General features: G+C 45.8%; 1 protein-coding gene across 2 annotated transcripts in view; it reads left to right on the top strand.

Moving 5' to 3' along the window:
- tmem108 (transmembrane protein 108) overlaps positions 1-17432 on the top strand; it is a 117173-nt gene that overhangs the window by 84339 nt on the left and 15402 nt on the right. Inside the window, exon 3 of one of the 2 annotated variants that reach the window (XM_038797127.1) lies at positions 14238-14392. In XM_038797127.1, coding sequence (XP_038653055.1) covers positions 14238-14392 — 155 coding nt within the window. The remainder of the gene's footprint in view (positions 1-14237; positions 14393-17432) is intronic. The other variant, XM_038797128.1, reaches the window with a different exon arrangement.

Consider the following 17432-nt stretch of genomic DNA (forward strand, 5'->3'; position numbering starts at 1 on the left):
ATTACTGTTGCTGATGTGAGGTCAGTCAGTCTGACCACCTGGGTATAGTTGGAAAAGTAGTCCACGAGGAGGACATAGTCTCGGCCCTTTGCATGAAAGAGGTCAATTCCAACTTTGGACCATGGGGAGGACACCAGTTCATGCGGCTGTAGAGTCTCTTTAGGCTGAGCCGGCTGGAACCTTTGACATGTTGGGCAATTGAGGACCGTGTTGGCGATATCCTGACTGATGTCTAGCCAATCTACTGCCTCTCGGGCTCGACGGCGACACTTTTCGACCCCCAGGTCACCCTCGTGGATTTGGCCAAGGACCAGCTCACGCATGCTGTGTGGGATTACTATCCTGTCCAGCTTCATTAGTATGCCATCCACTACCGCTAGATCGTCCTTTACATTATAGAACTGGGACTACTGCCCCTTTTGCCAACCATCCGTTAGATGTCGCATGAACCGCTAGAGTAAAGGACCCCTGGTCGTCCCCTGACGAATTTTCCTGGATAAAGTCCTATAGCTTCCGTCCTGAGTAAACACAGATTTTTATCTCCTTTGTCTGAACTCTGTACAGAAACTCTGGCTGTACTTTAAATAATGTTCTCAGTTTAAGCTTCAATTTGAGCTCTTCCCAATCCCACCGAGTTAGAATGTTACAGATCTATGGAAAAACGGCTTGCACTTTCTCATTCCAGAGATCTCTTACATAGCTTGCTGTCTGTGACTTATAAAACAAGAGTGACTTTAGACGTCCGACTGGCAGTTCGTAAAGGCCCTGGCAGTGAGAGAGGCCAGAGAAATCCTTCAAGCAGCATCAGTACTGAACTCTGTGAACTGAAGACAAAATTGAGCTCTCCAAATGACCCACCTTTCTTCTGGAAGATTAAGGGGGGGTTGTTGGGTTATGGGTATAGGGTGGATACATGGGTTTCAGTAGGGTGATCATTGTTCGGCACAACATCGAGGGCCGAAGGGCCTGTTCTGTGCTGTACTGTTCTATGTTCTAAGACTCGAAATGGCTCTACCAATTGCAATCAACAACAGGAGATAGTTCAAGATTTCAGATTCACTGATTGGCTGTTTGTCAAGCCTATCAAACTGACATCTCGGCTCTGCCACAGTACCTGAAGGGGAAGTCCAGACTAGTCCATCCGACCAAGGGTGTTTCAGTCTGTCCAATGCCTGTAATTTAAATCAAAAACTCAAATGGTGAAACAGTGTTGCAGCAGCTAACCAGAAGACTTGAGATCAAAGGCGAGCAGCAGGACAAGGTTAGAAGGGAAACACCGAACAGAGAAAGGTTTTACAACAGTATCCTAACACTTCTGAAAAGTGGTTGATCGCAATGCTTATGGTACTAATGGATTCTTCCACTCTCTATGCCAGTGCACTCAAACACTTCCATGTACCTCTTGCTGTATGTCCAGCATCTGCCATCTGTCAGATGACTCCTGAGGCTCAGATCTAGATCACCTCCAGCACTCCTCAGCATGCCAAAAGCTTACTCTATCACAGTTTTCAGCTGCTGGTCCTGCAACTGTGATGTGCTCACGCAGACTAGTGTATGTCCACTGAGTTCCGTGTAGCTACACGAGTACTCGGTGCTGTACAAGGAATGTGAGGTGTCACTGCCATTCCTACTCAGAGTATCCCTCAAGGCTGGTGCTTGCAGATACCGAGGTTTTACCAATGGGGATAAATAAGGATTATGGAGGACTCCATTATCTTATGGTCTGACTTCAGAGGAGCACGCTTCAAACACAAAAGCATTCTTTTGCCATTGGCCTTACCCTCACCCCCTTCAAAATTAAGACATACTTTACTCTTCAAATGCTGCAAGCCACCAAAGTAAATCCCATCAATCCTCAATCCCTGGACTCCTCCCCCAACTTCTCCCACCCCATGCAGTAAAAAGAGATAATAAGGATCCATGGAATCTCACCTTGCTGGGGCCATCCTCCAGTCTCTCTACTGCACCATGGGGCAGCACGGTAGCACAGTGGTTAGAACAATGGCTACACAGCCAGAGTCCCAGGTTTGATTTGCGCTTGGGACACTGTCTGTGCGGAGTCTGCACGTTCTCCCCGTGTCTGCGTGGGTTTCCTCTGGGTGCTCCTCCCACAGTCCAATGATGTGCAGGTTAGGTGGATTGGCAATGCTAAATTGCCCTTCGGTTAGATGGGGTTGCTGGGTTACGGTAATGTGGATGAGCAGAGAGATCTCGGTGTCCATGTACGTAGATCCCGGAAAGTTGCCACCCAGGTTGATAAGGTCGTTAAGAAGGCGTACGGTGTGTTAGCTTTTATTGGCAGAGGGATTGAGTTTCGGAGCCATGAGTTCATGTTGTTGCTGTACAAAGCTCTGGTACGGCCGCATTTGGAGTATTGCGTGCAGTTCTGGTCGCCGCATTATAGGAAGGATGTGGAAGCATTGGAAAGGGTGCAGAGGAGATTTACCAGGATGTTGCCTGGTATGGAGGGAAGATCTTATGAGGAAAGGCTGAGGGACTTAAGGCTGTTTTTGTAAGAGAGAAGAAGGTTAAGAGGTGACTAAATTGAGGCAGACAAGATGATCAGAGGATTAGATAGGGTAGAGAGTGGGAGCCTTTTTCCTCGGATGGTGATTTCATAGAATTTACAGTGCTGAAGGAGGCCATTTGGCCCATCGAGTCTGCACCGGCTCCTGGAAAGAGCACCCCACCCAAGGTTAACACCTCTACCCTATCCCCATAACCCAGTAACCCCACCCAACACTAAGGGCAATGTTGGACAATTTTGGACACTAAGGGCAATTTATCATGGCCAATCCACCTAACCTGCACATCTTTGGCTAGCACGAGGGGGCATAGCTTTAAATTGAGGGGAGATAGATATGGGACAGATGTCAGAGGTAGGATCTTTGCTCAGAGAGTAGTAAGGGTGTGGAATAACCTGCCTGCAACAGTAGTGTACTCGCCAACATTAAAGGCATTTAAATGGTCATTGGATAAACATATGGATGATAAGGGAATAGTGTAGATGGGCTTTAGAGTGGTTTCACAGGTCGGCGCAACATCGAGGGCCAAAAGGTCTGTACTGTGCTGTAATGTTCTATGTTCTAAACTTCATTCAGAATCCCCAATGCCAAGCCGCCCTGCATGTTTGCTTCATTCCACCTTCTGCATATGTCCCATAGGCAGTCCCATACTTGTGGTACATCACCCACACACTCTTCCATATATAAAGCAATTGGCCACTCAGCCTCTTACGGCACCAGGACCTTTGGACTACCCCACAGCTTCTGTCCTCCTCTGTAAGAAGTCTTAGAACATCAGGTTAAAGTCCAACAGGTTTGTTTCAAATCACTAGTTTTCTGAGCGCAGCTCCTTCCTCAGGTGAATGAAGAGGTGGGTTCCAGAAACATATGTACAGACAAAGTCAATGTTGCAAGACGATACTTTGAATGCGAGTCTTTGCAGGGAATTAAGTCTTTACAGGTCCAGACAGAGCGACTGGCGAGAAGGATCATCACAGGTTAAAGAGGTGTGAATTGTCTAAAGCCAGGACAGTTGGTAGCATTTCACAAGCCCAGGCCAAATGTTGGTGGGTGAATGAAATGCGACATGAATCCAAGGTCCCGGTTGAGGTCGTAGTCACATGTGCGGAACTTGGCTATCAGTTTCTGCTTGTCGATTCACGTTGTCGCGCATCCTGATGGCCGCCTTGGAGAACGCTTATCCGAAGATCAGAGGCTGAATGCCCTTGACTGCTGAAGTGTTTCCCAACTGGAAGGGAACATTCCTGCATGGTGATTGTCGCGTGATGTCTATTCAGCCGTTGTCGCAACGTCTGCATGGTCTCGCTTATGTACCACGCCGAGTAGCACGAGTATGTACTGCCTACCTGGTAGGTGGTGTTCCAAAAGAAACCTGTTGGACTTTAACCTGCAAGATTTCTTACTGTGCCCACCCCAGTCCAACGCTGCCATCTCCGCATCATGTCCTCTGTGACCTAGATCTAAGCTTCTTTGGAGAAGTCTTCTCATGTCATCCCTTGGTATGAGGAGCTTCCACTGATCACTCACAGCTTAGAGGAAGATTGGATCAGATCAAATTTGTTTGTTGTCACGTACACCGAGGTATAGTGAAAAATACTGTTCTGCCTACAGTTCTGACAGATCATTCCATACATGAAAAGAAAATACATAGGGCAAACATAAATACATAATGTAAATACATAGATACAGGCATCAGGTGAAGCATACAGGAGTGTAGTACTACTATTATGGGCAAGGATTTTGAGAACACCAAAGGATACCATGGAGTTCACCTGATCCACAACATTAAATAGATTTGGTTATGGGGAGCACAAGGGCCCACTTTACAGGTGTGATGCAACAGAGATCTAAAGTATGTTTAAAACAAAACAGTGTTTATTCTATGAATCCAGTTAACATTTTATAAATGCACAGTAAACAGTTGATCAACTACCAACACACATAACTCCACAGATACAGTACTCTATAGATAACCCTTAATAACTTCCCAAACAACATTCATAAGTTAAACCATTCTCAAATAAAGACAGCAGTTTTAAATGCTCTACAGAAACAGGTATTACTTTGAAATCATCAATGACCTGGCGACATTCTTTGGCTTGTAGAGAGAGAGTTCATTACACAGCTGCTTGCTTTTAATACAGCTCTCCACATCTGAAAGCGAAACCAAAAACATGCTGCAGCTCCCAGCTCAAAATAAAAGTGAAAGACAGACAGCCCAGCTCCACCCACACACTGACATCACTGCAGTTATTTGATGAACACCATTTCTTAAAGGTACATCCATCTGACACTACTCCATGGAGAAGATGTGTGAAGAGGTCCAATCAGTCCATGGGAGGGTCGTTCAGGAGTCTGGTAACAGTGGGGAAGAAGCTGTTTTTGAATTTGTTAGTGCGTGCTTTGTATCTCCTGTCCGATTGAAGATGTTGGAAGAGTGAATAAGCCGGGGGGGGGGGGGGGGGGGGGAGGGGTTTGTTTATTCTGCCCGCTTTCCCAAGTCAGCGGGAGATGTGGACAGAGTCAATGGATGGGAGACGGGTTTGCATGATGGACCTGGCTATGTTCGTGACTCTCTGAAGTTTCTTATGGTCTTGGGCCAAGCAATTGTCGCACTAGGCTGTGATGCAGCCAGATAGGATGCTTTAGAACATAGAACACTACAGCGCAGTACGGGCCCTTTGGCCCTCGATGTTGCGCCAACCTGTGAAACCATCTGAAGCCTATCTGACCGACACTATTCCATTTTCATCCATATGTCTATCCAGTGACCACTTAAATGCCCTTAAAGTTGGCGAGTCTACTACTGTTGCAGGCAGGGCGTTCCACACGGCTACTACTCTCTGAGTAAAGAAACTGCCTCTGACATCTGTCCTATATCTATCACCCCTCAATTTAAAGCTATGTCCCTCGTGTTGGTCATCACCATCCGAGGAAAAAGACTCTCACTGTCCACCCTATCTAACCCTCTGACTATCTTATATGTCTCTATTAAGTCTGGCAGCAGGGTAGCATGGTGGTTAGCATAAATGCTTCACAGCTCCAGGGTCCCAGGTTTGATTCCCGGCTGGGTCACTGTCTGTGTGGAGTCTGCACGTCCTCCCCCTGTGTGCGTGGGTTTCCTCCGGGTGCTCCGGTTTCCTCCCACAGTCCAAAGATGTGCGGGTTAGGTGGATTGGCCATGCTAAATTGCCCGTAGTGTCCTAATAAAAGTAAGGTATGGGGGGGGGGGGTTGTTGGGTTACGGGTATAGGGTGGATATGTGGGTTTGAGTAGGGTGATCATGGCTCGGCACAACATTGAGGGCCGAAGGGCCTGTTCTGTGCTGTACTGTTCTATGTTCTAAGTCACCTCTCAGCCTTCTCCTCTCTAACGAAAACAACCTCAATTCCCTGAGCCTTTCCTCGTAAGACCTTCCCTCCATACCAGGCAACATCCTAGTAAATCTCCTCTGAACCCTTTCCAAAGCTTCCACATCCTTCCTATAATGTGGTGACCAGAACTGCACGCAGTACTCCAGGTGCGGCCGCACCAGAGTTATGTACAGCTGCAGCATGACCTTGTGGCTCCGAAACTCAATCCCCCTGCTTATAAAGACTAGCACACCATATGCCTTCTTAACAGCCCTATTAACCTGGGTGGCAACTTTCAGGGATTTATGTACCTGGATGTTCATCTACACTACCAAGAATCTTGCCATTAGCCCAGTACTCTGCATTCCTGTTACTCCTTCCAAAGTGAACCACCTCACACTTTTCCACATTAAACTCCATGTGCCACCTCTCAGCCCAGCTCTGCAGCTTATCTATGTCCCTCTGTATCCTATAACACCCTTCAGCACTATCCACAACTCCACCGACCTTCGTGTCATCTGCAAATTTACTAACCCATCCTTCTACACCCTCTTCTAGGTAATTTATAAAAATGACAAACAGCAGTGGCCCCAAAACAGATCCTTGCGGTACACCACTAGTAACTGAACTCCAGGATGAACATTTGCCATCAACCACCACCCTCTGTCTTCTTTCAGCTAGCCAATTACTGATCCAAACCGCTAAATCACCTTCAATTCCATACTTCCTTATTTTCTGCAATAGCCTACCATGGGGAACCTTATCAAACGCCTTATTGAAATCCATATACACCACATCAACAGCTTTACCCTGATCCACCTGTTTGGTCACCTTCTCAAAAAACTCAATAAGGTTTGTGAGGCATGACCTACCCTTCACAAAACCGTGTTGACTATCGCTAATCAACTTGTTCTTTTCAAGATGATTATAAACCCTATCTCTTATAACCTTTTCCAACATTTTACCCACAACCGAAGTAAGGCTCACAGGTCTATAATCACCAGGGTTGTCTCTACTCCCCTTCTTGAACAAGGGGACAACATTTGCTATCTTCCAGTCTTCCGGCACTATTCCTGTCGACAAAGACGACATAAAGATCAAGGACAAAGGCTCTGCAATCTCCTCCCTGGCTTCCCAGAGAATCCTAGGATAAATCCCATCTGGCCCAGGGGACTTATCTATTTTGACTTTTTCCAAAATTGCTAACACCTCCTCCTTTTGAACCTCAATTCCATCTAGCCTGGTCGACTGAACCTGAGTGTTCTCCTCGACAACATTGTCTTTCTCCAGTGTAAACACTGACGAAAAATATCCATTTAACGCTTCCCCTATCTCCTCTGATTCCACACACAACTTTCCACTACTATCCTTGATTGGCCCTAATCTTACTCTAGTCATTCTATGGTGCTTCTGTAAAAGTTGGTAAGAGTCAATGTGGACATGCCGAATTTCCTTAAATTCCTGAGGAAGAATAGGCGTTGTTGTGCTTTCTTGGTCGTAGCGTGACATGGGTGGACCAGAACAGATTGTTGGTGATGTGCACACCTAGGAATTTGAACCTGTCAATAATCTCCACCTCGGCCCCACTGATGCAGACAGGGTTGTGTGCGATACTTTGCTTCATGAAGGCAATGGCCAGCTCTTAGTGCGTTGAGCGAAGAGTTGTTGTCGTTACACCAGGTTCTCTATCTCCGTCCTGTACTCTGACTCATCGTTGTTTGAGATCTGATTCACTATGGTCGTGTCGTCAGCCGGGAGAAGGAGAACTGTCTTATGGTCTGGTTTTCCGAAGTATGGTCGGGGGATGGATCGGTTGGTGCCCTTGATTTTTCTGCAGCAGTGGTTGAGGTATTGGCTCCCCCGGTGGGACAGGAGATATGTTGGGGAATTTTGGCAAGTTTGGCAGTATGCTATTGAGGTTGGCCTGATTGAAGTCCTCGGCTACGATTAACCAGGCCTCCAGGTGGTTCTGTTTTGTTGTTATTTATAGTCACTAGCTTTCAGAGTGCAGCTCCTTCACCAGCTGAGTGAAGAGGTGGGTTCCACAAATTCATATATAGACAAAGTCAATTATGCAAAATGATACTTTGAATGCGAGTCTTTGCAGGTAATTAAGTCTTTAAAGGTCCAGATGGTGGTACTGGAGAGAGTGATGATCACAGCTTAAAGAGGTGTGAATTGTCTCAAGCCAGGACAGTTTGGGCAGCACGGTGGCACAGTGGTTAGCACTGCTTCCTCACGGTGCTGAGATCTCAGGTTCGATCCCGGCCATGTCCATGTGGAGTTTGCACATTCTCCCCGTGTCTGCGTGGGTTTCGGCTCCCACAACACAAAGATGTGCAGGGTATGTTGATTGGCCACATTAAATTGCCCCTTAATTGGAAAAAATGAATTTGGTACTCTAAATTTTTTTTTAAAGCCAGGACAGTTGGTAGGAGTTCGCAAGCACAGGCCAGATGGTGGAGGAGGGGGGGGAATGTAATTAGACATTAATCAAAGGTCCTGGTTGAGACCATACTCATGCGTGCGGAACTTGGCAATCAGTTTCTGCTCGGCGATTCCGCATTGCCGTGCATCCTGAAGGCCACCTTGGAGAACGCTTACCTGAAGATCAGAGGCTGAATGCCCTGCAAAGACTTAATTACCTGCAATGACTCACATTCAAAGTATCATCTTGCATCATTAACTTTGTCTATATGTTAGTTTGTGGAATACTCTTCACACACCTGATGAAGGCGCTGCGCTCCAAAAGCTAGTGACTCCAAACAAACCTGTTGGTCTTTAACCTTGGTGGCACGGTAGCATAGTGGTTAGCACAGTTGCTTCACAGCTCCAGGGTCCCAGGTTCAATTCCCGGCTTGGGCTACTGTCTGTGCGGAGTCTGCACGTTCTCCCCGTGTCTGCGTGGGTTTCCTCTGGGTGCTTCGGTTTCCCCCCACAGTCCAAAGATGTGCGGGTTAGGTGGATTGACCATGCTAAATTGCCCATAGTGTCCAAAATTGCCCTTAGTGTTGGGTTGGGTTACTGGGTTATGGGGATATAGTGGAGGTGTGGACCTTGGGTAGGATGCTCTTACCAAGGGCCGGCGCAGACTCGATGGGCCGAATGGCCTCCTTCTGCACTGTAAATTACATGATCTATGACCTGTGACCCCAGTCCAACACCGGCATCTCCACATCATTGTTATTTATAACTGTGTACAATTCTCCCATGCCTTTTTAACTTGCCTGGGGTGGGATGTAGACTGCTGTCATGATGGCTGAAGTGAACTCCCGTGGAAGGTAGTGTACGGAAACTCACATTAGATATTCCAGGTCTGGGGAGCAGTAGTTCGCCAGGACTGCCACGGGGTCATCATTGAAGCACCTCCATTTTACCTGACAGCTGTGATGGTAATGAAGATTTGAAAGAGATGCTGCCAGAAATGTTTAAATTGTCCTTTAGACTTGTGGAGAATTAAAAGGTAAAATTGTTCTCTGGAAACTTCTGATTTCAAAGAGAAATGGGACAGGTGTGTTCGGATGTTTTTTCTTCCACGGTAAGGGTCCTGAATGAGACGGTGCTGGCGCAATAGTCACCAGAATGAACAAAACATTATCTCGCCTGTGACTTGCTCATTGCTTCAGTGTGCCCTCTGGAGATTGATTTCAGTCAATATGGATCACCACATGTGGATTCCTCCTGAAGCTGCCACCATCCTGATCGTAATATGACTTTAAATGGGTACTGTGATTGAGGGTAAAGGTATGGAGAGGACCCCGTACAACATCCTTGAATGTTACTGCCACTTATTAGGCTGACTAACCCGTTTGGGGGAAAACCGAGAGTATGCTGAACTGGCCTTGACAGTCTCCAGATCTCTGCTCCGCTGATTTGAGGGTGGTAATATGGTTGCTAACTTTAGTGGATTGAGCTGTATGGATGTTGTTTCGTTGCAATAGCATTTCCTACATCTACATAATGCCTAATTACTTTTGTACTTCCCAATTTATTCCAACATACAGCTCTATGTGACTGTCATTTTGATTTGCCTTTGGAAGATAATTTATCCCAATTTTTTAATACATCCTCATTTTCCAATCTAATTTAAGGAATGTCAAATTCAGAATCATCTGGATTTATCTCTTCTCCGAGTTACAGCAACTAACACCTCCTTCTTTCCTTCTCTATCAAAATACCTTTTGAGCATATTACCATGAGAAACATTGTGAGATTTCCTTCTGGCATTTTTATCAAATAATTCGCCTCACTCAATTTTCTTTCACTTTGATAAGACCCACTAAATCTTGCTTTGAATAATTCACCTACCATTGGTAACAATACTGTCACTTTCTCCCCCCTACCAAAACTACGCTTTATCCACTTTTTTTCATCACATGTGACATTTGTAAATATTTTCGAGCCAACTCACCAGCCTTATTTAATCTCTCTCTAAAGTTTAACACATAGTCCACCAACGCGGTCTCACCAATTTCTCTTTGATCAATTTCAGTGGTCCTCTTACCTCACGATCACAAATCAATTCAAATGAACTGAATTTATTTGATTCAGTAGGTGCATCCAAAATTGCAAATAGTACAAATTGAATTCCTTTATCTCAATCCTCTGGATAATCCTGGCTGTCGGCCCTCAACATGGTCTTTAAAGTTTGCCATCTTTCTAATGCACCCTGCATGCACCTGCATGATTTGGTGGCAGCACGGTAGCATTGTGGATAGCACAATCGCTTCACAGCTCCAGGGTCCCAGGTTTGATTCCGGCTTGGGTCACTGTCTGTGTGGAGTCTGCACATGAAAATGAAAATCGCTTTATTGTCACGAGTAGGCTTCAATTAAGTTACTGTGAAAAGCCCCTAGTCGCCACATTCCGGCGCCTGTCCGGGGAGGCTGGTACGGGAATCGAACCGTGCTGCTGGCCTGCTTGGTCTGCTTTAAAAGCCAGCGATTTAGCCCAGTGAGCTAAACTATCCCCTCCCTGTGTGTGCGTGGGTTTCCTCCGGGTGCTCCGGTTTCCTCCCACAGTCCAAAGATGTGCAGGTTTGGTGGATTGGCCATGATAAATTGCCCTTAGTGTCCAAAATTGCCCTTAGTGGTGGGTTGGGTTACTGGGTTATGGGGATATGGTGGAGGTGTGGACCTTGGGTAGGGTGCTCTTTCCAGGAGCCGGTGCAGACTCGATGGGCCGAATGGCCTCCTTCTGCACTACAGTGTATGAAATTCTATGATATGCACTTGTGTTAAAGTGCTTTGTTCCTAAGCTATCCATAGCTTCCTTGAATAACTTCGACATACAATTGGATACCTGATCTGATTGAATTTCTTTTGGCAAACCATACCGAGTAAAAAGTTTGGTGAACTCATCCACAACCCTCTTAGCTGTAATGTTTCTTAATTGAATGGCCTCCGGAAATCTAGTAGACACAGCCATTATGGTTAATAAATACTGATTCCCACTTTTTCTCTTAATGTTAGGGTCCCATGCAATCAGTAAGGACTCTAAGAATGGTGGAACTGAAAACAAAACTGAAAAAGTGATATCACAGAAAAGCTGTGACCTGATTGGCTGTTAGGGAATCTGCACTGAAATTTTAAATAAAACATTGATAAACTAATTAAACAGAAAACAGAGTGGCAAAAATAGGGTGACACAGTGGCAAAGAGATGAACACTGTAGCCTCACAGCGCCAGGGACCCGGGTTGGGTGACTGTGTGGAGTTTGCCCATTCACCCCGTGTCTGCGTGGGTTTCCTCCGGGTGCTCTGGTTTCCTCCCACAGTACAAAATTCTGCAGGTTAATGTGGATTGGCCATGTTAAATTGCCCCTTAGTGTCCAAACATTGGGTGGGGTTACAGGGATAGGGCAGGGAATTGGGCAAGGTAAGATGCTCTTTTGGAGGGTCAGTGCAGGCTCAATGGGCCGAATAGACTTCTTTCTGCACTGTAGAGATTCCATAATTCTATGACAATCAGGGACCTAGAAAAAGCAGTGAAAGAATTGTGAAGAGAGTGAACCTGGTGAAAGAGTGACCGAATCGCCTCCCTGGAAACAGAAGTGGCAAGTTTGGGGGCGACGCAAGGGACACTGAAGTGGAAGGTGGAGGACCAGGCGAATCGGTCACACCGCCAGAACCTCCGTACTGTGGGCCTGCTGGAGGGCATCAAGGGTAGTAACCACATGCAATATGTGGCCCAGATACTGGGTAACCTGGCCGGAACAGAGAGTTGTCCCAAACCCCCAGAGAGTGTCAAAGCCCACGGGTCAATCCAACTAAAACCTAAAGTGGGAGAGCAGCCAGGAGCCGTAACAGCAACGTCACATCGATACAAGGATCGGGAGTAGATCCTGAACTGGGCAAGGCACACTCGGTCCCGCCAGTGGGAAGGCCACTCAATTCAAGTCTAACAGGACATTGGGGCAGACTTGGCCAAGCACATGCTGAATTTAATTTCACAAAGGTGGCCCTGTTCAAGAGCGGGGTGTGGTTTGGTATGCTGTACCCGGCCAAACTGTGCGTAACCTTCCACAGGAAGGAATACTACTTCACTGCACCAGCTGAAGCGGGCGGGTTTGTGCGTGGACACTGGGTGGGAAAGCAGCATCAACAATAAGGACACATGTTTTAAAGAAAAATACATTTGCATGGAACAGATACCAGAACACTTGTTAGTAGAAGAACTGCTGTATGCAGGCAATCTAGGGGAGGGGAACTTTGCGGACATGTACAGGCGACTACTGGGGGAGGTACGCACCCCTCTTGGACGAGACAGAAAAATGGGTGGAGAAACTAGGCATAGAGTGAGAGGGAGAACTCTGGATCAAAGCACTGCACAGGATGAACTTCACCTCCAAGTGCTGAGGGCTGAGCCTAACACAACTAAAGTTGGCACAGTCCGCACCTGACCAGAACGCAAATGAGTGGGTTCTTCCCGGAGATGGAGGACAAATACAAACGGTGCCAGGGAGGCCTGGCCAACCATGCCAGCATGCTCTGGCATTGCCCCAGACTTGTTGGGTACTCGATGATCTTCTTTGATGCTATGTCCAAGTCTGAGAGATCACAGATGTAAAGTGATTTGCAAAAGAAACAAATGTGATGTGAGAAAAACCTTTCACATAAAAAGTGGTTCTGGAATGTACTGTCTGAAGTTGGTGGAAGCAGGTTCAATGGTGTCATTCAGGTGGGCATGAAATGATTACTTGAACAGAAACCATATGCAGGGGATAGAGAAAAGGCAGGGCCGAGGCTGAGCGGTTTCTGCCCGGGGTTTCTTGATGTCACATCAAGACGTTTTAAAAGTGAGGGTGGTTCAGAGTCCAGAGGTGTGTCGGAAGACCTGGAAGACGAGGAGGTGAACATAGAACATACAGTGCAGAAGGAGGCCATTCGGCCCATCGATTCCACCCTATCCCCATAACCCAGTAACCCCTCCTAACCTTTTTGGTCACAAAGGGCAATTTTTCATGGCCAGAATTTTTCATGGCCAATCCACCTAACCTGCACGTCTTTGGACTGTGGGAGGAAACCGGAGCACCCGGAGGAAACCCACGCAGACACGGGGAGAATGTGCAGACTCCGCACAATCAGTGACCCAGCAGGGAATCGAACCTGGAACCCTGGCACTGTGAAGCCACAGTGCTATCCACTTGTGCTACCGTGCTGCCCCAGGTGAGAGAGGCCTACGTCCAGGCCTTTGCCTCCCTGGTGGGCCTGAGGTGGATCTTACCAGGGTGAACGGACTCGGAGCCCCCGAATTCGGGGGTGTGGGTCAGCGACATGGCGGGGTTTCTCAGACACTAAATTTGGCTTGAGGGGTGCGTTGCAGGAGTTTGCTCGGAGGTGGCAGCCATTCATCGACTTCTTCGAGAAGAATTAAGCTGTCAGTAAGGGAGAGATGAGTAAAGATCGGAGAACCAATGGAGGGGTGGTTGGAGAAGGTGACATTGTGTGTGTAAGCCATGTTGGCTGGGGACTGTGTCCGGGAGGTGGGGGTTTGTTGGTCATACTGTTGTGTTTTTCTTTTTGTTGAAAATTGATGTGTAAAATTGTTAAAATTATACATGCCTCAATAAAATATTTTCTAAAAAAAAAAATTATGGTTATGATTTTTGAATTATCAGCAGAATTCAAATCTCCAAACAATGTAATAAAGTCTGCCACAAATGGACTGGTATGATACATATTTAAGACATATTTTCTGAGAAGTTAATCGCTTGAACAGTTGGTTCATTGGATTTATAGACTCCATCGACAGTGAATAGCAGGACTTGTGTTCTCTTGGGTCACGACTGCCTGCTACAAAATGGTATCATGAACACAAGGTGCTTTCATATAAAAATTAACTCTCTTTTCTGTTGTTAGCAGTTTTACTTACAGTGTGCTGTATGCAGAAAAAGAGGAAGCCGTCAAACCCTGAAAACAATTCAAGTTATTGGAACAATACAATCACTATGGATTATTTCAACAGACATGCTGTGGAACTTCCAAGAGAAATCCAGTCTTTTGAAACATCAGAGGTATTTTATTTTTAATTCAAAATGTCTGAAATTATAGATTAAGTTAAAAATGTGATGTGGTGGCCTAACCAACATCTAATGCCCCAACCAGATGGTCACATGGGATTAATATAGTTATTTGATTTCTGTGAAGAACCGCGCTGATGTTGCCTGTGAGAGGGTCTCAAAATGCCAAATGATAACTTGATACACTAGTTCTTCGTGGTGTATAATTGTTTGGAATTACTGTGAGGAACAATGTACAACCCAGTGAGGAACCAGTCCAGTCTTGTGTAAAACAATTATTAAGGAATATTTATTCAAGTAAAAGAAAAGAAAACAAACGCACCACAAAAGACTAGTCTACACTATGATACTCAGAGAGTTGTGATCAAAAGAGGACACAAATCAGATACCAGAAATGTTGGAGAATGAAAGGTTTAGTGAGAGCGAAGAACTGAGGGAGATCAATATTAGTAGAGAAATGGTGCTGGGAAAATTGATGGGATTGAAGGCCTGATAATCTGCATCTCAGAGCACTTAAGGAGGTGGCTCTGGAAATAGTGGTCATCTTCTGGGATTCTATAGCCTCTGGAACAGTCCCTGCAGATTGGCAAGTAGCTAATGTCACTCTAATATTCAAAAAGGGAAGTAGAGAGAAAGCAGGGAATTATAGACCAGTAAGCCTAACATCGGTAGTGGGGAAAATTCTTGAAACCATTATCAAGGGCTTTATAGCGGAACATTTAGAAAGCAGTGGCAGGACCAGTCAGAGTCAGCATGGATTTATGAAGGAGAAATCATGCTTGACAAATCTGTTGGAATTCTTTGAAGATGTAACCAATACAGTTGACAAGGGGGAGTCAGTCGAGGTATATTTGGATTTTCAGAAGGCGTTTGACAAAGTCCCACATAAGAGAGTGCTGTGCAAAAGTAATGCGCATGGGATTGGGGAATGTGTATTTAGGTGGATGGACAACTGGTTGGCAGAGAGGAAACAAAGAGTAGGAATTAATGGGTCCTTTTCAAATCGGCAGGCAGTAACTAGTGGGGTGCCACACGGATCAGTGCTGGGACCCCAGCTATTCACAATATATATTAATGATTTGGATGAGGAAACAAAATGTAACATATCAAAGTTTGCAGATGATACCAAGTTGGGTGGGATAGTGAACTGTGACGAGGATGCAGGGATCCTACAGCATGATCTGAACAGGTTGGGCGAGTGGGCAAATCAATGACAGATGCAGTATAATTTGGATAAGTGTGAGGCAGGAAGGCAGATTACTACCTGAATGGTTGTAAATTGGGAGAGGGGGGTGTGCAGCCCCTGGGTGTCCTTGTGCACCAGTCGCTGCAGGTAAGCATGCAGGTGCAGCAGGCGATAAAGAAGGTTAATATAAGGTTGGCTTTCATTGCGAGAGGATTCAAATACAGAAGCAGGGATGTGTTGCTGCAATTATACAGGGCCTTGGTGAGACCACACCTAAAATATTGTGTGCAGCTTTAGTCTCCTTTTCTGAGGAAGGATGTTCTTGCTCTCGAATGAGTGCAGCAAAGGTTTACCAGACTGATTCCAGGGATGGCGGGACTGTCATATGAGGAGAGATTGACTAGGATTGTTCTCACTTGAGTTCACAAGAATGAGGGGGGATCTCATAGAGATTTATAACATTCTAATAGGACTACACAGGGTAGATGCAGGGAAGATGTTCCCAATGCGTGGGTCCAGAACCAGGGGTCACAGTCTGAGGATTCAGGATTAACCATTTTGGACAGAGATGAGGAGACATTACCTTATCCAAAGAGTGGTGAGCCTGTGGAATTCATTTCCACAGGAAATAGTTGATGCTCAAACATTGAATATTTTCAAGAGATGGCTAGATATAGCACTTGGGAATAATGGGATCAAAGGGTATGGGAAGAAAGCAGGGTTAGGCTATTGAGTTGGGTGATCAGCCATAATCGTAATAAATGGCGGAGCAGGCTTGAAGGGCCAAAAGGCCTCCTCCTGCTCCTAACTTCTATGGATCTATGAACTTGTGGAATTCTCTACCACCAGAAAGCTGTTAGGGTCAGTTCGTTGGATATATTCAAGAGGGAGCTGGACGTGGCCCTTGCATATTGAATGGTGGTACAGGCTCAAAGAGCCAAATCGCCTAATCCTGCACCTATTTTCTATGTTTCTACATTAAGTATATTAATAACTAAATACACCACATTATCTGAAGTTACCTCTTGTTCCCAAAATATATCCACAATTTCTGAGCTCAATGAGACACGTCTTTCCCAAGAAACATCCCATTTTTATAATCGGAGTCAAAGAATTATACGGTACAGAAGAGGCCCTTCCGCCCACCAAGTCTGCACCTACAAAACTGCATAATGTACACTAACCCAATTTACATAACTTGGCCCATACCCTTGAATGTTACGACATTTCAATTACTCGCCACATACTTTTTAAAGGTTATGAGGTTTCCTATATCTGTTACCCTCCCAGGCAGTGCATTCCAGGCTTCCCCCACCTCTGGGTGAAATTTCTTTCCTCAAATCCTGTCCCTCATCTTAAAATTATGCCCCCTCATTATTGACCCTTCAACTGAGGGGAGCAGCTCCTTCCTCTCCACCCTGTCCATACTGCGATAATATTATACACCTCAATCAGGTCACCCTCCGCCTTCTCTGCTCTAAGAAAAACAACCAAGCCTATCCAGGCTCTTTTCATAGCTCAAATATAACTCGTAGTCAAATTCAGCTCATATTTACCACACAATACTGCTTAGGCGACTAAATCTGGGAGAATGTCTCTTCCTGGTTCAGGGAAGGCACAAAACTGTGTCTCGTAGAGGAGAGTTTCTGCAATCTGCCATGGCTCGAAAAGCTAGATGGAACAGTGTTATGGGCCAGGGTTTAGAGAATCCCAAAGTGTATCATGTAGTTCAGCTGACCCACAACTTTTACTCGATAGTGGTATGGGGAGCACACGGCCCACTCTACAGGTGTGGTACTGCAGAAATGGAAAAGTGTTTTTTAAAGCAAGACAATGTTTATTCTATGA

The sequence above is a fragment of the Scyliorhinus canicula genome, chromosome 5, assembly GCF_902713615.1.
Source record: "Scyliorhinus canicula chromosome 5, sScyCan1.1, whole genome shotgun sequence".
Taxonomy (NCBI): Eukaryota; Metazoa; Chordata; class Chondrichthyes; order Carcharhiniformes; family Scyliorhinidae; genus Scyliorhinus; species Scyliorhinus canicula.